Source organism: Leuciscus leuciscus (assembly GCF_965113295.1).
Source record: "Leuciscus leuciscus genome assembly, chromosome: 25".
Lineage (NCBI taxonomy): Eukaryota > Metazoa > Chordata > Actinopteri > Cypriniformes > Leuciscidae > Leuciscus > Leuciscus leuciscus.
The window spans coordinates 1,895,800-1,922,743 of record NC_138724.1 but is presented as its reverse complement, the minus strand read 5'-3'; the positions used below and the strand labels follow the sequence as shown (position 1 = coordinate 1,922,743).

The following is a 26,944-nucleotide window of genomic DNA, read 5'->3' as shown; positions in this document are numbered from 1 at the left end:
CTGGCTAACATATACCATTGACTCGCGCTAGCCTAGCATCGGCTAACTATCCAAATATAAGGACTGGATAATTTTTTTTTTTTAAATGTCTCCACTGATGAATAACAACCAGGCTGACTTAAAAATGAGGTCCGATGTCAAAAATCCCGAACCACCCCTTTAAGCTTAAGTCATACTGCACTGTATGAATAACATACACAGATTCTTATTAAAGCTATGAAAGATATGCAGTCAAGAGCAGTGAATGATTTTTTTTCTTTAGTTGTTTGATTGACAGGCCTGTGTGAGGCTGCTGTCTCTTTAATAACGTATTAATGGATCCAATATAAAAATAACTGTTTACTTTCATTTTAGACATAAATTACTGTTTTTACGTGAAGACTCACCAAGACGGGCATATCAAGATCTACTTACACTACGCCATAAAAGTGTGTACTCTGGTGAAGAAAGGGTATCAGAATGTAGCAGAGGAGTGAGCAAGCTGTGGGACGAACTGACACGTCATAAAACTGCTGCTTTAACTGGCCTGTCAATCATCGTGTAACAGTTAACATCCTCCACATTGCATGTAGTTTCATTAGGGCCGAGCACTGATGGTGTGAGGAGTCTACTGGCATTGCTCTGTTTTCCTGTTTTGTTTATCAGATTGTTTCTAAAGCTGTGTTTCTGCGCTCACACAGCCTGTGCTGGAGCTGACGTATCATCTACACACACACAACATCCTCACGCTGGACTTCCTGCTGCACAGGTATCACACACACACACTCACACACTCACACACTCACACACACACACACACACACACTCACACACACACTCTCTCTATCACACACACACTCTCTCTATCACACACACACTCACTCATACACACTCACTCACACACACATTATTGTACATCTATCTTTATGTGGACATTCATTGACACAATGCAATTTCTAGCCGCTTACCCTAACCTTACCCATCACAACTAAGTGCCTAACCCGACCTCTGACCCTAAACCGACCCTTAAAGGGATACTCCACTTTTTTTGGAAATAGGCTCATTTTACAGCTCCCCCAGAGTTAAACAGTTGAGTTTTACCGTTTTCAAATCCATTCAGCCGATATCCGGGTCTGGCGGTACCACTTTTAGCATAGCTTAGCATAGATCATTGAATCGGACAGGAGCATTAGCATCTCTCTCAAAAAAATGACCAAAGAGTTTTGATATTTTTCCTATTGAAAACTTGACTCTTCTGTAGTTACATCATGTACTAAGACCGACGGAAAATGAAAAGTTGTGATTTTCTAGGCTGATATGGCCAGGAACTATACTCTCATTCCTGCGTAATAATCAAGAAACTTTGCTGCCGTACCATGAGTGCAGCAGGCGTAATGATATGACACAGCGCCTGAAAATAGTCCCCAGCTCGGTAGACTATAGGGTCGACCAGAGCCATAGAGAGAGAGAGTTGCGACACTCTCTGATGTCGCCACTATGGCTGTCACGTGGTTCATGTAAGCCCCAATAGTTCCAAAACGTACGCTGGCTGTCATGTTCTTCTATGGGACAGACAGCAGCGATTGCATTATTGAACGGTAAATATAAAATAAAACACACACCCAAGTACTTTTTCAGCTGTTATTGCATTTTGTTAATGTCAGTTTTGCATTTGGAGACAAGTTTTAAGCTATATTTTTGGAGGGAAAAGCTTAGTGTTCATGTTCGCATGGGTAGTAGCACTGGCTTTAGCGGCTCTAACTTAACTTTTCCATATCATTCATCTGATGATGGACGTCTCATGATATTTATTTTAGCACAACTGGGCTGTATTAGGCTATTGATTCCCTTGATTTTGCTTATAAATTTTGATTCAGCCATTAGCCTACCTTCGTGATCACGCAAAGAGTTCTGCCGTGGCGGTCCGTTCAGAATTCGCTTAGAAGCTAGCTCACTTCTTCTGATGAAAGTGGCCACCCCCAGGACCACAACGTGAAACATGATCATGTTAAGACTAAGAATATTATTTTAAGATTAAGGCCATACACATTATCAAAACTATAACAGATTAAAAACGAATTTAAGCATGGCTGATACAAATGAAGGTTTTCAAATAAAATATTTTTTATTGAACAATGACAGACAACAAAAATGTGTGCTTGTGTGTGTGAACAAGAAAAACAAAAACCAGGGGCAGGTGATCCATGAAACAGACAGGACTGGTGATGGCCATAACAATGCTAAAGGTCCAGCATTGTTCTCACAAGCCGCTTCACTCAAGACAATAATAACATAATGAAAAGTTAGTATATCCCAAAAAATGTAATTAAATAAAAGTTGCTATAAAGGTGGTAGCGATTCATTACCGAACTCTTAGCTGACGAAGTCGCGCTAGCTAACTAACGTTAGCTAGCAGGCAGTGCTTGAAAATTGGTTGAAACAACCAACATTAAATATAAATAATTACGCTGTGCATGTACAAATGAAGACCAGTATAAGCATCGCAAAGGGCCTCTGATACAATATAGACAGTTGACAATTCAAAAGAGGTCGATATTTCGGCAACTTAACTCTGGAACAACTCGACGCGCAGCAATGTAAGTGAATGGTGTCCAACGCCCAAATGACAGTGTTTGGAACTATTCCGATCTTCATATCCCGGAAGTAGGCGGTTAAAAGCGCCGCCATTATTTACAACGGAGGTCTATGGGAGTGTCGCAACTCTCTCTCTCTATGGCTCTGGGGTCGACTATTTTCAGGCGCTGCGTCATTTCATTACGCCTGCTGGACCCAACGGTAAAACTCAACTATTTAACTCTGGGGGAGTTGTAAAATGAGCCTATTTCCAAAAAAAGTGGAGTATCCCTTTAACCTCATTATAACCTGATCCCTAAAACCAAGTCTTGACCCTCAAACAGGCCTTTAAAGGCTCTCAGAAACTGAGGACCGGCCAAAATGTCCTCACTTTACACTCTTTGTCCTCACTCCACTGGTCTAAAACTCAAACTGGTCCTCACAAAGATAGTTGTACAAGTACACACACACACATACACACACTCACTCTCTCACACACACTCACTCTCTCACACACACTCACTCACTCACTCATTCACTCACACACTCACTCTCACACACACATTCACTCACTCACTCTCTCACACACACTCACTCTCTCACACACACTCACTCTCTCACACACACACACACTCACTCACTCACTCTCACACACACACACTCACTCACTCTCTCACACTCACTCACTCACTCATTCACACACACACTCACTCGCACACACACATTCATTCACTCACTCACTCTCTCTCACACACTCACTCACTCTCACTCTCTCACACACACTCACTCACTCACTCACTCACTCACACACACACACGTGCAGGCTGATCATGTGATGTGTCTGATCAGAGACGCAGCATCGGTGAGCTCGTGGATCACGGAGCAGCTCAGAGATCTGTGTGTTTCCATGGCAACAGCAGCGGATCAACAGCAGATTCAGCATCAGATTCTCTCCAGTAAGAAGTTTCTTCCTCACTGTCTGTGTTTAGTGCGCTTATATTTCATATTTTACATCAGAACTGCCAAAGCATTGCGTGTAATGATATAGAGAAATAGAGAAATATGACATAGAGATATATGCAAAAATATAGAGAAATGAATAAAAGGAAAAGAAAATAAGATAAAAAGGGATGATGTTGAAGGGGTTGTGACATGAGGAATCAAATCTGCCTTGAGCTTTTGATATTTAAGTCTTTGAACATTTAAAACATCCTGCAAGATTAATAGTTTAAAACGTCCTCATTATAAACAAAGCGTTTATTAAATCAGTCTCAGAAACAGCTCGTTCTGATATTCTGGGATCTGTGACGTCACACTGGCAAATACATTTGCATAAGCCCGCCTCCAGAGCAAGACATCGACCAATAGTTACTACTGGCCATCATGACCCTCCTGTGTGTGTGTGTGTGTGTTGTAGCTGTGGTGTGTGTTCTGGTGCGGAGGGCCTTTGAAGACTCCAGTCACACACTCTCTGAGACCTGCGGCTCAATCCTGGACTCCATGATGACCTGTGAGTCTGTGTCTCTGTCTGAAACGAGGCGTTCACTTCAGAATGAACATTTCCTGATGATTTACTCTCTCCCACGCATCCCAGATGTTCATGTCAGTCTTTCTTCAGGCGAAAAAGATTAAGGTTGAGGAAAACACTCCAGGATTTTTGGTCAACGGGTCGAAGGTCCAAATGTGAGTTTCAGTGCAGCTTCAAAGTCTCGACACGATCCAGTCGAGGAATAAGAGTCTTATCTAGACAAACCAGCCGACATTTCAGAACAAAAATAAACATTTATATACTTTAATCCACTAATGCAGGTCGTGCACTAGCTGTGATGCGCCACACATTACGTGATCAGGTTGAAAGGTCAAGCGTGATGTAGGGGGAAGAGCAGACCCAGTGTTTACAGAGAGAACGTGCAGACACTGAGTCAAACGCCATTTACAAAACAAACAAACAAATAAAAGGTAAAACAACGATGTCGGACGATTTTGAAGTTGGAGGACAAAATTCTATTTTTCTACATATTTCCTACATTTCTGAACCGGAACATGCGTGACCTTTCACCTTTCAGCGTGATCACGTGATGTGTGTCGCCTCACAGCAGTGCAAGACCAGCGGGTGTGGATAAAGTAAGTGAGTCCTGAGAGTAGGAAGTAAGGAGAGGAAATTATCAGGAGATTTTGATTCGGAGGGGAACTAATCCTTTAAACTGCAACACTTTGTCATGTGACCTGCAGTGTGTTCGTTCTCTCAATTTGTCTCGTTCAAATATTTTACCATTAAACTTAAAATAATTAGTGTGTAATGATTCTAATGATCTAATGTTCTGAGTGTGTTTTCTGGCCAGGGCTGCTGGACACACTGAGCGATGAAGACTCGGAGACGTCAGCCGCTGCGCTCTGGTAAGTGCCTGATCAATAACAGTTCAGTGAGAGAGTCTGGGGTCAGGGGTCAGGGGTCAGGATGGGACAGGGTTACGGCTCGGTCCATGCCAAATCAAACGGGTTTCTTCTCATGCTTCTTCAAAGAGTCACATTGGTCTCCAGCAACTTTGCAACCCTGGGTCTTGATATCTGAAACTCCTTGATCCCAGTTCTGTGGAAGTTAATGAAGTTTAAATTCCCAAACTTTACGTTTATTTAACGGATAAGGAAAATTCTCTTCATTTTAGGAAAGCCAAGAAATAACATGTTACAAAAAAACATTTTGCTTATAAATCTGCATCCACTTCAGAGTTTGTAGTCGAATTGGATTTCTGCTTTTAGACGCATTAATATTTCATCCCTGAAAATCAATAATCCGTTGTGGGAATCAGTGTTGGGCTGGACATGACTCCTGCATTATTCAGTGTGTTGCTGTGTGATGGATGCTCGTGTGTGCTGTGCTTCAGGGTTCAGGTGTTCGATGCCTCCGTGTTCGGGGTGTGTGTTTCTGAGGACACACTGCAGCGGTTCTTCACACACTCGCTCATGCGCGTTCTCACACACCAGCCCGTCTTCAAAGGTGAGACTTCAGGCAGACTTCACTTTACTGCTTCAGTATTCGGCCTCCTTCTTCTGCGATAGTGAAGGGCAGAGTCTGTCAGTACAGTGTGAATTTTAGAAACAAATCAGTCGAGTGATTGTTTCAATGACTCAGTCATAAAGTCACTGGCTTACTGTAATCTGGAGGAAGAGTCCAGAGGAAAGATGTGTGTGTGTGTGTGTGTGTGATCACCTGTACGGCTGTTTGATGGGTGTGTAATTGTGATTTGTGTAGTGTCAGATGCCATCGCCACACAGAGTGAGTGGAGCTTTGCTAAAACCCTCCCGTTACTGACGGCTCTCTTCTGCAAGGTAAGAGACTTTACATGAACGTTGAGCTCAATATTTACACACAGAGTAACCTGAGCTTATTCACTGAGTGTCATGTGCCTTCACAAGCTAACTGAGATCAGATCTGTCTCTTCACACACACACACACACACACACACACACACACACACACACACACACACACACTGCCGTTGAACAGCATGTACAGACACCAGCGGAAGAGGTTTAACTTTCAGTGTTCATTGAATCTGCTGAGACCATCGAACCATTCATTTCTCTACACATCTGTACATAAGGAGCTTCTGCTCGTCTCTCAGAGATTCAGTATGAAGGCCTCACTTGGTTTTGCTTTTCGTTCTAAGTTGCTTTGTTTTGAAATCTAAATGACCGGTAGGACATGTGGTTTATAGGAGAGAGACACCAAGGATGAAAACAGTGAAGATACAGTATTAAACTCTAGTAGCAGAGTCCACAGCACAGCCATGATGATGACGGCACAGTAGCACTGGATTCACAGATCACGTGTGTGTGTTCCTGCTGATGAACGATACAAACATTGACATCTGATCAGATTCCATCCTCTGTGTGTGTGTGTGTGTGTGTGTGTGTGTCAGATCTGTGTTGTCTTCAGCGTGGAGTGTGTGTTGGATCAGCTGCAGCGGGTGTTGGAGACACACGAGGTGAACTGGCGTCACGTTCTGTCGTGTGTGTCTCACCTGCTGGTTCATGATGCGCAGACGCAGAGTCGCCTCACAGGTACACACACACACTCAACACACACATACATACATACACACACACACATATACACACACACACACACACGCGCACACACACGCACACACATACATACCACAGCTCTTCAGCTGTAGTCCTGACCCCTGTGTGTGTGTGTGTGTGTGTGTGTGTGTGTGTGTGTGTGTTCAGATCTGCTGTCCCAGATGCTGAGGTCCTCGTGTCAGAGCTGTGATGTGGAGAAGATGGTCTCGCTGTTCCTGCTGTCCCGTCAGGCATCTCTCGAGGGACCCGCCGTCTTCCCCTCGTACAGCGACTGGTTTAAAGTCAGTCGTCCGCTACGAACACTCGCGCGCTAAACCCTGCGGATGTTGTGTTCTGTTCCCGCCAATTTGAGAGCATTATCATATTGGACTAAAACTGACTGACTTTGCTCACACAGGCTATAACAACTCTATGGAAGCTTGTTTTCGTCACAGAATAAAACATATTAAGAGATAATTGCAAGTTTGCATCTCGCAATTCTGACATTATCACTCACAATTGTGACTTTAAATTACGCAATTCTGAGAATTCCGAGATGTAAACTCTATTTTTTATTCTGTGGCGGAAACAAGCTTCCATACAACTTCCCAACATTTCTTGATAATTCTTGTACTTTTGTTTTTTTTTCCCACCTTGTTATACTTGTGGTGTTTTGGATTAAGTCGAGTTTTCTTTCTCATAGCACATGTTTTGTATGTTGTTTTGACTGATCTTAGTTGTTTTCAAGGTCAAGGTCAAGGTAGCATTTATTGTCTCCCTTAGGAGAAATTTGTTTTAGATTAGGGAAACTGCTGCCACATCAAGACATAACACATATAACATACAACATATAAAATGAAAATAAAAATAAAACACATTTCAATCCCAAAATCCCACATCATAAAAACAGTACATATCATATATCATAACACAACACAGCCCTCAATTCCTGCCTCTTGTACCCTCTATTACCATTATTTATCCTCCTGCAGTTGCTCATTAATTAATTTAATAGACAACGGTAAAAATGAATATTTATATCGGTTATACTTGCATAATGTAACCCTGTATCTCTGACCAGAGTTCATCAGCGTATACTCAGGATACAACACATGCGAAGAGTCTAATAAAATCTTGTTGGCCTGCTGGGTGATACAAAGCTCAAAAATATCCTGTAAAGAGCTAATTGTCTGTGTCCCCATGATTTTTCCTGCCACTCTCAACACGTTATTTATTTGGGCTCTCAATTTTACTGTTAAACTTCCGAACCAAACAATAATTCCATACCTTAAAACAGACTCAATCGTTGCTTTATAAAAAATCAACATGATATTACTGCTCACTCCAAACAATCGCAATCTCCGTAAAAAATGTAAACGCTGGTGGACCCTTGTGCACACCCATGATACATGTGTGTGCCACTTAAACTCACTATCAATGTAAACCCCCAAATATTTGTACGAAGTGACCTGCTCAATAGCTTCACCATGAACCACAACAGAGCTCCTATCCCCCACTGATCTGGGGTCTATGATGACCTCTTCAGTTTTGTTAACATTGATCTGTAGATAATGGTCGTCACACCAGCCCACAAACGCTTCTATAGCAGCTTTGTAGTCGTCAATATTGCAGTCTCTTGTCAACAATTGCAATACTACTGTGTCATCCGAAAATTTTATAATAAATTGATTTGATTGCTGACTAATGCAGTCGTTTGTATACAAAGTAAACAGAAGTGGCGAACTTACGCACCCTTGCGGGACCCCTGTACCATTTACTGCAACATCCGACAACACTGAGTTAAATTTCACCTGTTGTGTCCTATTTGTTAAAAAGGAATAATACCAATTAATTATAAAAGGATTAACTTGTAGATTAGTTAATTTCTCTAACAGTTTGTGTGGTTGAATGGAGTTGAACGCAGAACTAAAATCAATAAAAAGCAGCCTAGCATTAGCAGCTGGACTCTCCAGATGCTTTAAAACAAGGTGCGTTAATGTAGAAACCGCATCATTAGTACCACGATTGCTTTTATATGCAAATTGATACTGATCTAAGGATGACTCCACTTCCTTACGCAGCTCTCCTATTATAATCTTCTCAAATGATTTCATAACATTGGATGTTAAGGCCACTGGCCTATAATCATTATTGTTCTGAGGGCATGAATTTTTTGGAATTGGGATTACAATAGATTTTCTCCAAAGCTCTGGTACTGTATGCGTATCAATTGAGAGCTGGAAAAGGCGATGCCAGGCTGATGTGAGCTCCTCAGCAAATGTCTTTAAAAGAAAACATGACATCCCATCTGGTCCTGTTGCTTTACTAGAGCATACATTTTTAAAAACCCTTGTAACATCCCCTGAATAGATTAATATTCTATCATCACTGATATTACAGTTTACATTACCTAAAATATCCTGACATTCCTTAAAAATGTCTGTCTCAAATCTCATATAGAAATTATTCAGTTCGTTTGCTTTATCAATTTCATTGACGGCGAACAATGGCTTATTTTTCGGGGTCATGTTGGTCATTCCTCGAATTGAATTCCACAGTTCATTAGTATTACATTTTGCCAACTGTTGTTTAGCCTGTTCCTTATATTGTATTTGTGCTACCCTTAGTTGCTGGTTAAGGTCCTTTTGTGCTGCTTTAAGTCCCATTGTATCCCCCAACCTGTAGGCCATTTTTTTCTTTTTAATGCAATCTTTAATTCCCCCTGTAACATATGGTTTGTTATTCGGATACCTCTTAATAGCTCTTTGAGGGATAACTAGATCCACACAAAAGGAGATATATGCCGTAATTGTTTCAGTGACCATATCTATATTTGCATTTTGATAAAAAATGTCCCAGTCCGTACAGAGAAAACATCCCTTCAGCTCCTCTATACTGTCACTTGACCACACCTTAACCACCTTTGTAACTGGTTTACTTGTTTTAAAAACTGACCGATAGGTGGGGAGCAAATGAATAACATTATGGTCAGAATTACCGAGGGGGGGTCTGGCTTTAGCTACATAAGCATCCTTAATGTTGCCATAACACTTGTCAAGGATATTATTTTTCCTCGTTCCACACTTCACATATTGAAAAAACCCTGGTAAGGATCTCTCCAAACCACATTGATTAAAATCACCAAGAATCAATACAGGTGCATCAGGCTTAATTTGTAAGTGCTTATGAACACAATCAGCAATTTGACTAGCTGCCCTATGAACGTTCCCACTCGGTGGAATGTACACTGCACAGACAAATATATTGGTGAACTCCCTTGGCAAATAATACGGCCGCAAAGTAATACACAATAGTTCAAGATCAGGATTGCAAATGCTTTCCCTGACTGCAAAATTACGGCACCAGCTTTCATTAATATAAATACAAATACCCCCTCCTCTTTTCTTTCCAGAGTTCGCATCTCTGTCCAAGCGTAAGTGGGAAAACCCGTCAATCTGTATTAAACTGTCTGGTACATTATCACTCAGCCACGTTTCTGTAAGGACCATCAGTCCAGACTCACGGTACTCATAGCAGACTCCAGCTTGTGTGCGCAGCTCATCCAACTTGTTCCGCAAGGAGCGAGGATTACAGAGTAACACTGACGGCAAAGGTAGTTTGGAAGCTCTCCGGACACGTTGCCTGACGCCGCCTCTCTTGCCCCGCTTCCTAACCCGGCAAGGAACAGGCCTTGGTTGCCGTAATAGCTCCTCAGGTACATCCGTCGTTGTGTTACTCAAAAGTAGTCCGCCACGACTCCGCAAATCCAAAAGCTCTGATCTGCTGTATATCGGCTGTCCGGTATCCACAATCCTGTTTGTAATTCCTTGCACCACGCAGCTAGTCAAAATTAGCCACATTACGGTGAACAGTTTCATATTTATCAGTCTTCGTGGTCCCCTGTTCCGGCCAGCGCTCGCATATAGTAATTTAAATGGCCATTGTACGATCAGAAAACTAAGGGCAAACAAACCCGACAGAAACAAACTCGACAAAAACAAACAGGTAACTCGCAGCAAGAACCCTCCTCCATGTCGCCTGCAGAGCAGCGCCATCTGTACTTGTTCATTTACATTACATTTTTTACGTTTTAGGTGAAAAGGAAGACGTTCTCACTCATAAACTGAGGTGCATGAGCTCAGATCATGGAGGCAGATCCACTATACAAAACCTGTGCTAATTGAAAGAAAAAAAGTTGATAAAAAGATTAAATACTATATTTGGTGCTTTCATAGTGAGATTTACATGCAATTTAAAAGGCCGGACATTTTTGACTCGCTCGTGTTCAGCACCGCACCAGGGTCACATGATTTCTGATGTGTTTGTGTTTTACGTTGATGGTTAATCTGAGGGTGATCTTCTGTGTCAGTTGTCGTTTGGTGGATCTAGCAGTTTCCACGCTAAAAGCAAGAAGTCCACCCTGTTCCTCCTGAAGTTCCTGTCAGATCTGGTTCCCTATGAACGGCCTCAGTATCTGAAGGTCAGTGTTCCTGCGGTCTGAGAGTAACCCAGTGCTGATGACCTGAACGTGACGGGTCGTGTGATGTGTTCTCCAGGTTCACGTCATGCATCCGCCGTTCGTCGGTGGAAAGTATCGCTCTCTGCTGCAGGAGTACGTCACGCTCGCCAAGACACGCCTGAGAGATCTGAAGGTCTGAGAGCGTCTCAACCAGTGGAGGTGAAGGATGTGCTTCTGGGGGATTGACTGTGTGTGTGTGTGCGCAGGTGTCGCTGGAGGAGACGAGCATCTTCGAGGTGGTGAACGGCTCCGCCGGTGCGGTTGAAGTAAGTCATGTGACCTGTGTGAATGCTGCTTTTGTTTGGGTCTCACAGTTGCTTCTGCATCAACATTTAAACACTGGGTTAATCGCTCAAAATATTAGGAAACAATAAAGGAGATTAGAAATAGCTGACATGCTACACTCTCCGTGAGCCATGTAATGCTGAGAAGTAATGATCTCAAACTTCACCCTGGTCAGATGCACATGTCTTCTCCAGGTCAAGCATGAGGAATCAAATTTGCTTTGATTTTTTGACATATAAGAAGGCTTTGAACCATCAAAACATCCTGCAAGATTAATAGTTTAAAACTTTCTCCTCATTATAAACAGTATTTATTTAATGTCAGAAACAGCTCGTTCTGATATTTTTGGTTCTTTGACGTCACACAGGCAAATACATTTGCATAAGCCCGCCTCCAGAGCAATAGTTACGCGTCACACCACAGGCCAGGCCCACTGATACTACAGGCCCGCCCACTGGTATGACAGGCCCGCCCACTGATACTACAGGCCCGCCCACTGGTATGACAGGCCTGCCCACTGATACTACAGGCCCGCCCACTGGTACTACAGCTCCGCCCACTAATACTACAGGCCCGCCCACTAATACTACAGGCCCGCCCACTAATACTACAGGCCCGCCCACTGGTACGACAGGTCCGCCCACTGATATGACAGGCCCGCCCACTGATACTACAGGCCCGCCCACTGATATGACAGGCCCACCCACTGATACTACAAGCCTGCCCACTTGTTCTACAGCCCCACCCACTGACATCTGCAGACAACAGGATGAATGTCTGAGTGTAAGAGCGTTCCTCCAGTTTAACAGCTGGTTTGAGTCTCTGTTCTTCAGGAGATCCAGCGCTGGAATCATGTGTGTGGTTTATTATAATGGCGTCCGGATCTCGTCTGAGGATTGTGTGTTTGTTCGGTGTGTTTGACTCAGAGTAATGGAGAGTTCAGCTCTGATCTGCTGTGTGTGTGTGTGTGTGTGTGTGTGTGTGTGTTTCAGTGTCCAGCACAGCAGGATGTGGAAAAAGCCGTAACTCTCTTCATGAGCACCAATAAGATCCCAGCGACAGTGATAGAAGCCAGGTACACACACACACACACACACACACACACTGATGAAACTCTTTTCTGAGGGGTGTTTTCCGTGTCCTCAGTATCTTTAGGAGGCCGTATTTCCTGTCTCGATTCCTGCCTGCTCTTCTGTCTCCACGTGCGGTCAGTATCATCCTCTCTCAGCTACACACACACACACACACACACACACACACACACACACACACACTCCTGTCCCTTCACTGCTCTCTAATGCTCATCTCTCTTCATTAGCTTCCTGTGACGTCAGATGCCAGAATGACCTTCATTGAGGCCTTGAGGAAGTAGGTGTCACTGTATTATTAGTGTACTTCACCATGAGTGTAACGCTCTATTCTTCTCTGTAGTGTGTGTGTGTGTGTGTGTGTGTGTTGATCTTCTGTAGTGTGTGTTGATCTTCTCTATAGTGTGTGTGTTGATCTTCTTTGTGTGTGTGTGTGTGTGTGTGTAGGGCGGATAAGATCCCGGCGGCGCTCTACACGTCGTACACACACTCCTGTCAGAGAGAGACGCACCGCCAGAAACAAGGTGCTCATAATCACATAATTATTCATTTGATTAAATATCTCACTGGGCAACAGTGACCTTCACAAAATCATGTCAGAAATCATTCATTTGAAGATGTTTACATCATGATCTGGCAGTAACTTTATTACGTGTGATTATACAATAGTTTTTGCTACAGAAACTGTACATTTGTTTTGTTTTGTATGTTATATTCAGGGGTAAACATTTTAATATTAACATCATATCATGCCAGCTTTATTTCTATAGCGCTTTATTCAATATAGATCTTTTCAAAGCAGCTTCACAATCATAAAGTGTATGATCAGTGTGTGATGAGTTGAGCTGTGAGGAGACAGTGGTATCGTTACTGATCTCAGATCAGTTCATCAGATCTTCAGAGTCACTCGCTGCTGGAGGAACTCGTCACAGTATTCAGCACATGATGTCAGACACACACACTCACACACTCTCTGCTCACAGCGTCACACTGGTGTGTCTTCTCAGAGTCTGCTCTGATGCTCACACAACTGTTGCTCTGACATCGAGAAGTGGTCACTGCGGTGTGTTGTGTGACGGTTTAGTTGAGCAAGCAGGTGATAAGAGCTGTGTGTATTGTGTGTGTGTGTGTGTTTGTTTAGGTGTGTGTGAGTCCAGTGTGGACGATCATCAGGTGATTCTACGTGAGCAGTTTCTTCAGCTGAGGAGATTGATGACTGATGGGGGTAATCACTCACTCACTCACTCACTCACACACACTCACTCACTCACTCACTCACTCACACTCTCTCACACACTCACTCACACTCACTCACACTCTCACTCACTCACACACACTCACTCACACTCACTCACACTCACTCACTCACTCACTCACTCACTCACTCACTCACTCACTCACTCACTCACACTCTCTCACACACACACATACACACACACACACACACACACACACACACTCTCTCTTTCTCTCACACTCACAAGACTCTCACACACACACACACTCTAAATCCTGCTGTCTGTCTTGTGTTGTGCCAGATGTTTGTGCTCAGCTGTCCAGGATCTCTCTGACGTTGAGGAACATGTGTCCTGATGAAGAGACAGGAAGTGATGTCATCACGCTGAACCTGGATTCGCCTGATTCGACACACGCTGCCGTATGAAAACAGATTCATGATATTGCTCACACACACACACACACACACACACACACACACACACACACACACACACACACACACACACACACACACACACACACACACACACACACACACACACACACACAACACTCTCTCACTCACACACACACACACACACACACACACACATGCTCTTACCTTCTCCTTATCTGTGCTCTTTCACCTGAACAGGAAGTCATGATTGGCACTAATTCAGCGCAGCATCTAGACAATAAACACACTCCTACTGTCCAACAGGCCAATGACCCGAACACACACATGAACCGAGACGAGCGGTTTCTGAATGAGCTGCACATCTGTTTATCTGGCAACACTTTACAATAAGGTTCATTAGTCAACATTAGTTAATGTATAAACTAACAATGAGCAATACATCTGTTAAAGTTTTTATTAATCGGTGTTAATGTTAGTTAATAATAATCCAGCTGTTCATTGTTTGTTCATGTTAGTTCACAGTGCATTACTGTCCACAAATACAACCTTTGATTTTAATGTATTATTAAATGTTGAAATTAATATGAACTAAGATTAATAAAAAGCTGTAGAAGTATTGTTCATTCTTAGTTCATGTTAACTAATGAAACCTTATTGTAAAGTGTTACCGTTTATTTTGACGGTAAAGATGATGGATGTGTTATTAAAGCCTCACTTTTAGAGTCTGTTTCTTATCTACGTTTCTCAGGTGGCCAATCTGATCTTGCAGAGCTTCTGTGTGTGTGTGCTGGACGCTTCTAGAGTCAGCCCTCCTAACAGGTACCACACACACACACACACACACACACACACACACACACACATCATCATCATCATCATCACTAAACGAGACACTACATCACAGGGAAACGCCGTTCTCAGAAATACTGCAGCCTGATTGAATGATTCTGAGGCGATGTCACTCAGTGCTGCTGTATATAGAGAATAAGCCCCTGTTTCTCATGCTTGAATGCCATTGGCCACTGTAGGACAACAGCGTTATTCCAATAAGGCTTCAGTATTTCTCTGTGAAAGGTGCTTTCCGAGTCGAGTGAGCCGAAATCAGAAGGGAGCGCAGTTCTGTTTAAACTAAGCCTTTTTCAACAAGGCTGAAATGATTCTATACTATATAGGTAAACCATGATACTATAATGCTATAAGCTGGGAAACATCATGTCTTCCATTGATTTCAGTCTCTCAACCAGGGGATAAAACGAGCATTAAAATGAGCTAAAACGACTACAAATCAAGATATTGATTACATGAGATGACCCCCTCAATGACCAGGATATAAAAGTCATGGAAATTGATAGTCTCAAAACCGTATGTGGATTTTAATCAAAGAATATACTTTTTTTTATGGTTATGGCAAGCTCTAAAATATTTAGAAATCGTGTGCAAAAAACTATTTTAAAAACCCTTTCCAGTAAATACCAGACAAACGGAAGTCATAGAAATGCATTGGTTAAAAAGACAAGAACATTCAGCTCCGTTTCCTTTATATTTGGAAGCCGATAACTGATATATTGTCCGATAAATGCATAGGTTTGGAAATTTGTCCGATATGATAATTCTATGAATTTATTGGCCGATATATCAGTTATCAGCTTCCAAATACATAGAATCATCGGTATCCCGATATGTCACTGTACTGTGTGTGTCTGTAATGAGCGGTTGGGTGATGTTGTCCTCAGGCAGGGCTCATGGCCGGGTGTGTTTGTGAAGGTTCTGTTGGGTCACAGATGGCTCATCTCTGCCCTGATACACCGACTGTGGGATCTGCTCCAGCACCAGGTAATCTGTGTGTGTGTGTGTGTGTGTTTCAGGCCGAGGCTCTGAGCGCGGCTCATGTTCTGTGTGTGTGTGTGTGTGTGTGTGTGTGTGTGTGTGTGTGTGTTTCAGGCCGAGGCTCTGAGCGCGGCTCATGTTCTGTGTGTGTGTTTCAGGCCGAGGCTCTGAGCGCGGCTCATGTTCTGGGTGTGGCGGCGCTGCAGGTGGAGCTTCATCACTGCACACAGGTGTGTGTTCGGGTGCAGCTGACTGGCTTGTCTGCGGTCGCTCTCTCCGTGTCCCAGTGTCTCTGTGAGGCTCTGATCTGCTCCACACGCGCACACATGGTCCTCTGCCTCAGGTCTGACCCTCACACACCAGCTACACGCCTCAAACACACACCTGACTATTGGTATCGGCCAATATATCAGTTATCGCCTTCCGAATATACAGAATTATCGGTATCGGCCAGTATATCAGTTATCGGCTTCCAAATATACAGAATTATCGGCAGCGGCCAATATATCGGTTATCGGCTTCCAAATATACAGAATTATTGGTATCGGACAATATATCAGTTATCGGCTTCCAAATATACAGAATTATTGGTATCGGACAATATATCAGTTATCGGCTTCCAAATTTAAAGAATTATCGGTATCGGCCAATATACCAGTATCGGCTTCCAAATATACAGAATTATCGGTATCGGCCAATATATCAGTTATCGGCTTCCAAATATACAGAATTATCGGTATCGGCCAATATATCAGTTATTGGCTTCCAAAATCAAGAAGTATTGGTATCGGCCAATATATCGGTTATCGGCTTCCAAATATACAGAATTATCGGCATCGGCCAATATATCGGTTATCGGCTTCCAAATATACAGAATTATCGGCATCGGCCAATATATCGGTTATCGGCTTCCAAATATACAGAATTATTGGTATCGGACAATATATCAGTTATCGGCTTCCAAATTTAAAGAATTATCGGTATCGGCCAATATATCAGTTATCGGCTTCCAAATATACAGAATTATCGGTATCGGCCAATATATCAGTTATCGGCTTCCAAATATACAGAATTATCGATATCGGCCAATATATCAGTTATTGGCTTCCAAATATACAGAATTATTGGTATCGGGCAAATTTCCATATTGATGCATCTCTAGTTACCATTCCAATGTTTAGGCCGTTTGGCATTCAATTTTTTTTGTTTTGTTTTAACCAGAGTAATATTAGCAACCAAGGATTTGTTCCATCTGTCAATGTTGAGGTAAAGCAGTGTTGTGTTATCCTCTGAAGGCTTCACAGAGCTCTCACACTGTAAGGCTGGTTTCAGCTCTTCTCATAAAGCGAAACACTTTATGCAGTTTATTAAGTGAGCAGTTGTGATGGTTGGATCTTATTTCCAAAATAGTTTATTTTGGCCTTGTTTTTTAATTTTTCCTAGCAAAGTTTTGCAAGATAGAGAGACACACTTGATGAGTGTCAAATACGTCATCAACAACTAGTTCATTTCTACAACAACATCTTGATAATTTCGGTTTAAATTAGTTTTTAACTGATAGCAGGGCTTGACATTAACACCCGCCAACCCGCCAAATGCGGGTGGATTTTGCTCGTGGCGGGTAACATAGTCTCTCCAACTAGCCACTGTGGCGGGTTGAATAATTGTAGTGTTTTCAAAAGGCATCTGAAATAAGTGTGACACTACGACACTACAACTCCCATAGGGCTGTCAACGAATATTCTAAATTCGAATATATATTCGAATAGTTTTAAAAAACTGAATTTCGAAGGTGAAAATGTATATTCGAATGTGGAAAAACGCCCGCGGTAGCAGAGGCGCGGCTGTCTGCTTTGCGAGTGGGCGCGCTGCCTGAGGGGTCGGGACAGGTAACAGGAAGAAGCGTTAACGTTAAACAGAAACATTACTAAAGTGTAGGCTACTGTAATGACTGAATAGATATTGCATGAATAAGGTAGGTTAGATACAGCAGTTTCATGCACTACAGGCTTTCACTGGTTTGATTATTTACCGTTTCATGTCAAGGAAAAGTTCCATGTTTACCACAGCACAGCTCGCTCGGAGCGCCGTATATAGGCTAAAAACTTCAATTATTGTTAATAATATTTGTTTCAATCACTGAATGAAGCCTGCTATATAAGAGTCGCGACCTTAAATTGCTTGCACAAAACTCTTGATCAGCACTCAACATTTGCTTATTGTTGTTGTTCATTTAAACCGTTATGCACAGAGAGCATGACGCCTCATTCGCGCCGCAAGACCTCCAGACGCGCGTAAATGCGTCTTTACACTCGCGCCAGACGCTCTATTCGCGTTTGGTGTGAACGCAGCATGAGGGTGAGGGAGAGAGATAGAAAGAGTGCCTGCGAGTGAGCGAGCGAGAGTGAGGTCTGCGGTCTTGGCCATTAGTTGATTTACTTGTTTTTGTGTAGGTAAACGTTGTCAAATGTGTTTAAACTTAAATAAACTACCTATACAAGTAGTTATGTCTCTTTGTATCAATTTGCCCTGTTATTGACGTAATGCGAGTCATTGACAAAATGCGCAACCATGTTCGAATAGTTCGAATATAGGCTATGTGGTTTTTTTAGAGAGAATATTCGAACGTCATTTTTGAGCAATTTTGACAGCCCTAATGAGTAGGCTATTACATGCACACAGTGTATGCCGGTGGAGCTATGTGGCGATATGTAATATAATACATGGTTTTATTTAAAAAAAGGAGCTTTACACACAACCTTATCAGAGCTAATGATAATGACCTGTTTTGTGTAGTCTTGATTTGGGTGTGTACAGTGGTTTTACATTTAAAAGGGTTGTAAATCTAGTTCAAGTAAATTTTAGCACGCCATAGTCGACTTTTAAAAGGTAATTTCACAAAAACAAAAATGTGGCTAGTAAAAATGCTGTGTGGCTAGTAACTTTGGAAACTAGTGAGCAAAAAAGTTAATGTCAAGCCCTGACTGATAGTATGGTTTATCAGGTACTGATTTGCATCCCTAGCGTAGTGTGTGTGTGTGTGTGTGTGTGTGTATCTTCAGGTTGTGTGTGGCCGTTCTGTCTTACGGCCTGTGCCGAGCCAACGCTCAGTCAGAGGAACTCCAGACCTTCATCCCAGAAACACTTTATAAAAAGGTACAAAACCAGTCAGGTGTTAATGTTGATCAGATCTTCAGAGTGGAGATGTTTGACTGCACATGTGTGTTTTCAGGCTCAGTATGTGATGGCCAGACTGGTCCCAGAGACGCGAGCGCTCATGAGCGATGAAGACGAGTCGGATGCGTACACAGATGTGTCTGATCTGACTGGACGAGTGAAAGACTCAGCTGTGGCTCTGTGGAGGAACACACAGATCCGATCCCTGAGGAAACAGCCTCAGTATCAGGTACTCTCAGAGCCTCATGCGATCAGGTGACGTCAGTGTGTCGGACGGTTGGCTTATACTCTCGTTGTTTCATCAGCTCTCTTTCTCTGAGTGGCTTTCAGCTGAGCTTCAGGTTCACCGGAGCCGAGACGCCCTGACGGATCCAGAGAGGTACAGCAGTGCTCATCCACAACACACCAGCATCAGGGACACACTGTGCACAACACTACTGTAACACCTCACAGAGGCCTGCGATCAGAGCTGGGTGTCATTTGAATTTTAACAATTCCGATTCTTATCGATTCCAAATTTTAATTCCAATAAGGTAAAAAAACAACAACCTTATAAATCATTCACATTTAGTCTTATTGCAAAACATTTATTTGTAGCTGAATATCATGAACAGAAATCATCAGGCTAAAGAACTCTTACAGGAACGTTTGCCTGTGGTTTAAAAATACTGCAGAAAACTAACTAGCCGAACTTGCATACATTTCAAGCATTATTAAAGACAAGTAAACACTCACTTAAAAAGAACAAATAAAAAATTAGCAATTGCAAACAATATATAAAACTGAACAAAGATACGATTGAAATAAACAGTGTTTTAAGATTTTCAGGTATTTGAACAGAAACTGTAACCAAATGTAAAATATCGATGCACTTTATAAATAAAATATATATTACAAAATATATTTACAAAAGTTATTCAGTCAAGAACGAGTGGATTTTCTCTTTGTCTTTTGTTGTTTGTTCCTTTGTGAGCGTAAGAGCGAGACGACCAATTACCAGCAATTGTTTTGAAGGCGAACACCAAATAATGTGTTGAAAACATCCCTGCAGCATCTGTGTAGCAGAGCTGACCCGAGCATGAGTGGAGAGAGACGGAGATGTGTGTGTGTGTGTGTCTCAGGCAGTAGTATGAGCAGTGGGCGTGTCATCAGTATTATCTGCACATGTCGGAGTGTGACGGAGGTGTGTGTGTGTCTCAGGCAGGAGTATGAGCAGTGGGCGTGTCATCAGTATTATCTGCACATGTCGGAGTGTGATGGAGGTGTGTGTGTGTGTGTGTGTCTCAGGCAGGAGTATGAGCAGTGGGCGTGTCATCAGTATTATCTGCACATGTCAGAGTGTGACAGAGGTGTGTGTGTGTGTGTGTGTGTGTCTCAGGCAGGAGTATGAGCAGTGGGCGTGTCATCAGTATTATCTGCACATGTCAGAGTGTGACGGAGGTGTGTGTGTGTCAGGCAGGAGTATGAGCAGTGGGCGTGTCATCAGTATTATCTGCACATGTCGGAGTGTGACGGAGGTGTGTGTGTGTGTCTCAGGCAGGAGTATGAGCAGTGTGCGTGTCATCAGTATTATCTGCACATGTCAGAGTGTGACGGAGGTGTGTGTGTGTGTCTCAGGCAGGAGTATGAGCAGTGTGCGTGTCATCAGTATTATCTGCACATGTCGGCATGTGACGGAGGTGTGTGTGTCTCAGGCAGGAGTATGAGCAGTGGGCGTGTCATCAGTATTATCTGCACATGTCAGAGTGTGACGGAGGTGTGTGTGTCTCAGGCAGGAGTATGAGCAGTGGGCGTGACATCAGTATTATCTGCACATGTCGGAGTGTGACGGAGGTGTGTGTGTGTGTCTCAGGCAGGAGTATGAGCAGTGTGCGTGTCATCAGTATTATCTGCACATGTCGGCATGTGACGGAGGTGTGTGTGTCTCAGGCAGGAGTATGAGCAGTGGGCGTGTCATCAGTATTATCTGCACATGTCGGAGTGTGATGGAGGTGTGTGTGTGTGTGTCTCAGGCAGGAGTATGAGCAGTGGGCGTGTCATCAGTATTATCTGCACATGTCGGAGTGTGACGGAGGTGTGTGTGTCTCAGGCAGGAGTATGAGCAGTGGGCGTGTCATCAGTATTATCTGCACATGTCGGTGTGTGGCGGAGGTGTGTGTGTCTCAGGCAGGAGTATGAGCAGTGGGCGTGTCATCAGTATTATCTGCACATGTCAGAGTGTGACGGAGCTGTGTGTGTCTCAGGCAGGAGTATGAGCAGTGGGCGTGTCATCAGTATTATCTGCACATGTCGGTGTGTGGCGGAGGTGTGTGTGTGTGTCTCAGGCAGGAGTATGAGCAGTGGGCGTGTCATCAGTATTATCTGCACATGTCAGAGTGTGACGGAGGTGTGTGTGTGTCAGGCAGGAGTATGAGCAGTGGGCGTGTCATCAGTATTATCTGCACATGTCGGTGTGTGGCGGAGGTGTGTGTGTCTCAGGCAGGAGTATGAGCAGTGGGCGTGTCATCAGTATTATCTGCACATTTCGGAGTGTGATGGAGGTGTGTGTGTGTGTGTGTCTCAGGCAGGAGTATGAGCAGTGGGCGTGTCATCAGTATTATCTGCACATGTCGGAGTGTGACGGAGGTGTGTGTGTCTCAGGCAGGAGTATGAGCAGTGGGCGTGTCATCAGTATTATCTGCACATGTCGGTGTGTGGCGGAGGTGTGTGTGTGTGTCTCAGGCAGGAGTATGAGCAGTGGGCGTGTCATCAGTATTATCTGCACATGTCGGCGTGTGACGGAGGTGTGTGTGTGTGTCTCAGGCAGGAGTATGAGCAGTGGGCGTGTCATCAGTATTATCTGCACATGTCAGAGTGTGACGGAGGTGTGTGTGTGTCAGGCAGGAGTATGAGCAGTGGGCGTGTCATCAGTATTATCTGCACATGTCAGAGTGTGACAGAGGTGTGTGTGTGTGTGTCTCAGGCAGGAGTATGAGCAGTGGGCGTGTCATCAGTATTATCTGCACATGTCAGAGTGTGACAGAGGTGTGTGTGTGTGTGTGTGTCTCAGGCAGGAGTATGAGCAGTGGGCGTGTCATCAGTATTATCTGCACATGTCAGAGTGTGACAGAGGTGTGTGTGTGTGTGTGTGTCTCAGGCAGGAGTATGAGCAGTGGGCGTGTCATCAGTATTATCTGCACATGTCGGAGTGTGACGGAGGTGTGTGTGTGTGTCTCAGGCAGGAGTATGAGCAGTGGGCGTGTCATCAGTATTATCTGCATATGTCAGAGTGTGACGGAGGTGTGTGTGTCAGGCAGGAGTATGAGCAGTGGACGTGTCATTAGTATTATCTGCACATGTCGGAGTGTGACGGAGGTGTGTGTGTGTCTCAGGCAGGAGTATGAGCAGTGGGCGTGTCATCAGTATTATCTGCACATGTCGGAGTGTGATGGAGGTGTGTGTGTCTCAGGCAGGAGTATGAGCAGTGGGCGTGTCATCAGTATTATCTGCACATGTCGGAGTGTGACGGAGGTGTGTGTGTGTGTCTCAGGCAGGAGTATGAGCAGTGGGCGTGTCATCAGTATTATCTGCACATGTCGGAGTGTGACGGAGGTGTGTGTCTCAGGCAGGAGTATGAGCAGTGGGCGTGTCATCAGTATTATCTGCACATGTCGGAGTGTGACGGAGGTGTGTGTGTGTCTCAGGCAGGAGTATGAGCAGTGGGCGTGTCATCAGTATTATCTGCACATGTCGGAGTGTGACCGAGGTGTGTGTGTGTGTCTCAGGCAGGAGTATGAGCAGTGGGCGTGTCATCAGTATTATCTGCACATGTCGGAGTGTGACGGAGGTGTGTGTGTGTGTCAGGCAGGAGTATGAGCAGTGGGCGTGTCATCAGTATTATCTGCACATGTCGGAGTGTGACGGAGGTGTGTGTGTGTGTCTCAGGCAGGAGTATTAGCAGTGGGCGTGTCATCAGTATTATCTGCACATGTCGGAGTGTGACGGAGGTGTGTGTGTGTGTGTGTGTCTCAGGCAGGAGTATGAGCAGTGGGCGTGTCATCAGTATTATCTGCACATGTCGGAGTGTGACGGAGGTGTGTGTGTGTGTCTCAGGCAGGAGTATGAGCAGTGTGCGTGTCATCAGTATTATCTGCAGATGTCAGTGTGTGGCGGAGGTGTGTGTGTGTGTCTCAGGCAGGAGTATGAGCAGTGGGCGTGTCATCAGTATTATCTGCACATGTCGGAGTGTGACGGAGGTGTGTGTGTGTCTCAGGCAGGAGTATGAGCAGTGGGCGTGTCATCAGTATTATCTGCACATGTCGGAGTGTGATGGAGGTGTGTGTGTGTGTGTCTCAGGCAGGAGTATGAGCAGTGGGCGTGTCATCAGTATTATCTGCACATGTCGGAGTGTGACGGAGGTGTGTGTGTGTGTCTCAGGCAGGAGTATGAGCAGTGGGCGTGTCATCAGTATTATCTGCACATGTCGGAGTGTGACGGAGGTGTGTGTGTGTGTCTCAGGCAGGAGTATGAGCAGTGGGCGTGTCATCAGTATTATCTGCACATGTCGGAGTGTGACGGAGGTGTGTGTGTGTGTGTCTCAGGCAGGAGTATGAGCAGTGGGCGTGTCATCAGTATTATCTGCACATGTCGGAGTGTGACGGAGGTGTGTGTGTGTGTCTCAGGCAGGAGTATGAGCAGTGGGCGTGTCATCAGTATTATCTGCACATGTCGGAGTGTGACGGAGGCTGTGAAGGAGACGTGACTCAGATCTGCGCTCGCATCATCACTGCTGTTCTAGACCATCACACGACGTGAGTGACTCGCACGGGTTTCAGAGGGATCTCAGTCATACCTCACCTAATGTGTGTGTGTGTGTATGTGCAGGTCACGGCCAGGAGAGCGGTCTCATCCACACACAGACAGCTGTCTGCCTGACCTTCTGTCGCTCCTACAGGTGCGGATCTCCTTCAGTCAGTCATTCACACACACAGGTTTCCCTCACGCTGAAACACTCTGGGCTCCTACAAGCTGCCTTTGACCTTTCTCAAACAAAACATCTTTCCATATGTCACTTCTGGAAGCCGGGCTAAATGAGCAAGCACTGTTACTGCATTCATATCAAATACAGACATTAGAGAATACATGAAAGAACACTTCAGTGATCACACTGATAACAGAGTAAACTCTCATAAGCCTAGAGAAGTCTTTCAACTCCAGTGATATTTAGAAGGAAAAATATTGATTAGTACCTTGATTATAATCCCTCATTACATATACACTGAAGCAGCAGTGGGTTCCAGAATACACCCCCTTCACAAGACATGTTTAAGAAGTATTTGTAAAGTGCTTGAATTATTGAAAGACAATATATTTTTCATTTTATTGATAAAACAATCTTTTCACGCAAAATTAAGGCTGCAGTCCGTCTGATATAGAGGCATTTCACATGGCTATGAGTGTGATATTGGCCATATAAAAATCAAAGTATATGATACAGCTTTTATTCTTAAAGTCAATCATATATTCATCTGAGAAAAAATAAGTTTGAATATGGAAAGCGATATCTTTGTCATCGTATCCTTTCAATGGTTAAAGTTACCGGAGTCATTGCATCTGCTGCACTTTACTTGTACCATTTTGTTTTATTAGTTTATTATTATTGATCAATTTACCTTTTTATAATTTAAAAGATAATAAAGAAAGATATTATTGTTTGATAAATGAGATCCCTGATTGTAGTCCTTGTACAAAAGTAGTGCTTGAAGAGTCTCTGAAAGTCGTGGAGTTTGCTCTTACAGTATCTGTACGAACCCTGAACACTGCTAAAGCCTCACGGTGTGTGTGCTCCTGTTGTTCTCGTGTGTGTAGTGTGTATCTAGTGTTGTGTGAATGCTGAGTTACTCGTCACTGATGCATGTAGGACTGTGTTTCGAACTCTGGCTCAAGGGAAGCAACAAAAACTAGGGACACGCGTAGACCAAATTAGGCTCCAAAAGTAGTGTTTAATTACAAAATGAAGGCAACACTAAATAATAGAATGAGCCGTCCAGAACCAGCGCCCACTCTCTGTCTCAGCTGGACATCTCTCTAGAGGAGCGTCTCACACACCGGCACCGGGGGGGATACAGCTGATTGCCAGTTGAGGTCATTTGTGGGTAAAGGTACCAAACTGCATTTCCAAAACCCAACAGCAGAGGTCGCCACAGACCGAGGTTGAGTGATGTGTGTGTGTGTGTGTGTGTGTGTGTGTGTGTGTGTGTGTGTGTGTGTGGGTTTATAGCAGGAGTCCTGACACTTCAGTGTCTCGTACAGTCACTACTCTTCACCCCCCACTCTCTCCCTCTCCCTCTCCCTCTCCCTCTCCCTCTCCCTCTCCCTCTCCCTCTCCCTCTCCCTCTCCCTCTCCCTCTCCCTCTCCCTCTCTCTGCAGGCGTTCCTGTATGAAGAGCTGCTCACTCACAGCGCATCAGAGGACACAGGTCACTTCCTCTGGGACCTGATTGACAGCAGGTGCTCCGTGACCCCTGACCCCGACAGCATCGCACAAGAGCTGAAATACCAGCAGACGCTTCACGACGTGAGCCGGTACGGACACACACACACACATACACAGTGATGGTGTTCGTGTCTCTCAGGGTTCTAGCTCTTCTTCCTGCTGGTGTCCACACACACACACACACACACACACACACACACACACACACACACAGTGATGGTGTTCGTGTCTCTCAGGGTTCTAGCTCTTCTTCCAGCTGGTGTCCACACACACACACACACACACACACACACACACACACACACACACACACACACACACACACACACACACACACACACACACACACACACACACAGAGTGACGGTGTTCGTGTCTCTCAGGGTTCTAGCTCTTCTTCCTGCTGTCCTGCTGGTGTCCACACACACACACACACACACACACACACACACACACACTGATGGTGTTCGTGTCTCTCAGGGTTCTAGCTCTTCTTCCTGCTGGTGTCCACACACACACACACACACACACACACACACACACACACACTGATGGTGTTCGTGTCTCTCAGGGTTCTAGCTCTTCTTCCTGCTGTCCTGCTGGTGTCCCCACACACACACACACACACACACACACACACACACACACACACACACACACACTGATGGTGTTCGTGTCTCTCAGGGTTCTAGCTCTTCTTCCTGCTGGTGTCCACACACACACACACACACACACACACACACACACACACACACACACACACACACACAGTGATGGTGTTCGTGTCTCTCAGGGTTCTAGCTCTTCTTCCTGCTGGTGTCCACACACACACACACACACACACACACTGATGGTGTTCGTGTCTCTCAGGGTTCTAGCTCTTCTTCCTTCTGGTGTCCACACACACACACACACACACACACACACACACACACACACAGTGATGGTGTTCGTGTCTCTCAGGGTTCTAGCTCTTCTTCCTGCTGTCCTGCTGGTGTCCACACACACACACACACACACACACACACACACACACACACACACACACACACACACAGATGGTGTTCGTGTCTCTCAGGGTTCTAGCTCTTCTTCCTGCTGGTGTCCACACACACACACACACACACACACACACACACACACACACTGATGGTGTTCGTGTCTCTCAGGGTTCTAGCTCTTCTTCCTGCTGTCCTGCTGGTGTCCGTCAGAACCGACCGGAGAACGCTGGACTGCCGTCGGATGATGGACCACATCACGCATGTTCAGGTCTCAGCACGACACACATGATCTGTGATGTGATGATGAGGCGTGTG

The 26,944-nt window shown here is 44.4% G+C and overlaps 1 protein-coding gene across 6 annotated transcripts in view; it reads left to right on the top strand.

Annotated features, from left to right (window-relative positions):
* fanca (FA complementation group A) overlaps positions 1-26,944 on the top strand; it is a 76,869-nt gene that overhangs the window by 16,819 nt on the left and 33,106 nt on the right. For all 6 annotated transcript variants that reach the window (XM_082159636.1, XM_082159632.1, XM_082159633.1 and 3 more), the window contains 27 exons: positions 681-748; positions 3,403-3,509; positions 3,971-4,063; positions 4,896-4,950; positions 5,439-5,551; positions 5,807-5,883; positions 6,477-6,618; positions 6,790-6,923; positions 10,991-11,101; positions 11,178-11,273; positions 11,347-11,406; positions 12,418-12,500; positions 12,572-12,632; positions 12,744-12,793; positions 12,961-13,037; positions 13,655-13,738; positions 14,052-14,170; positions 14,898-14,968; positions 15,883-15,982; positions 16,135-16,319; positions 19,039-19,132; positions 19,209-19,382; positions 19,459-19,532; positions 23,815-23,943; positions 24,017-24,086; positions 25,563-25,717; positions 26,798-26,897. In XM_082159636.1, the coding sequence (XP_082015762.1) occupies positions 681-748; positions 3,403-3,509; positions 3,971-4,063; positions 4,896-4,950; positions 5,439-5,551; positions 5,807-5,883; positions 6,477-6,618; positions 6,790-6,923; positions 10,991-11,101; positions 11,178-11,273; positions 11,347-11,406; positions 12,418-12,500; positions 12,572-12,632; positions 12,744-12,793; positions 12,961-13,037; positions 13,655-13,738; positions 14,052-14,170; positions 14,898-14,968; positions 15,883-15,982; positions 16,135-16,319; positions 19,039-19,132; positions 19,209-19,382; positions 19,459-19,532; positions 23,815-23,943; positions 24,017-24,086; positions 25,563-25,717; positions 26,798-26,897 (2,682 nt within the window). The remainder of the gene's footprint in view (positions 1-680; positions 749-3,402; positions 3,510-3,970; positions 4,064-4,895; positions 4,951-5,438; positions 5,552-5,806; positions 5,884-6,476; positions 6,619-6,789; positions 6,924-10,990; positions 11,102-11,177; positions 11,274-11,346; positions 11,407-12,417; positions 12,501-12,571; positions 12,633-12,743; positions 12,794-12,960; positions 13,038-13,654; positions 13,739-14,051; positions 14,171-14,897; positions 14,969-15,882; positions 15,983-16,134; positions 16,320-19,038; positions 19,133-19,208; positions 19,383-19,458; positions 19,533-23,814; positions 23,944-24,016; positions 24,087-25,562; positions 25,718-26,797; positions 26,898-26,944) is intronic.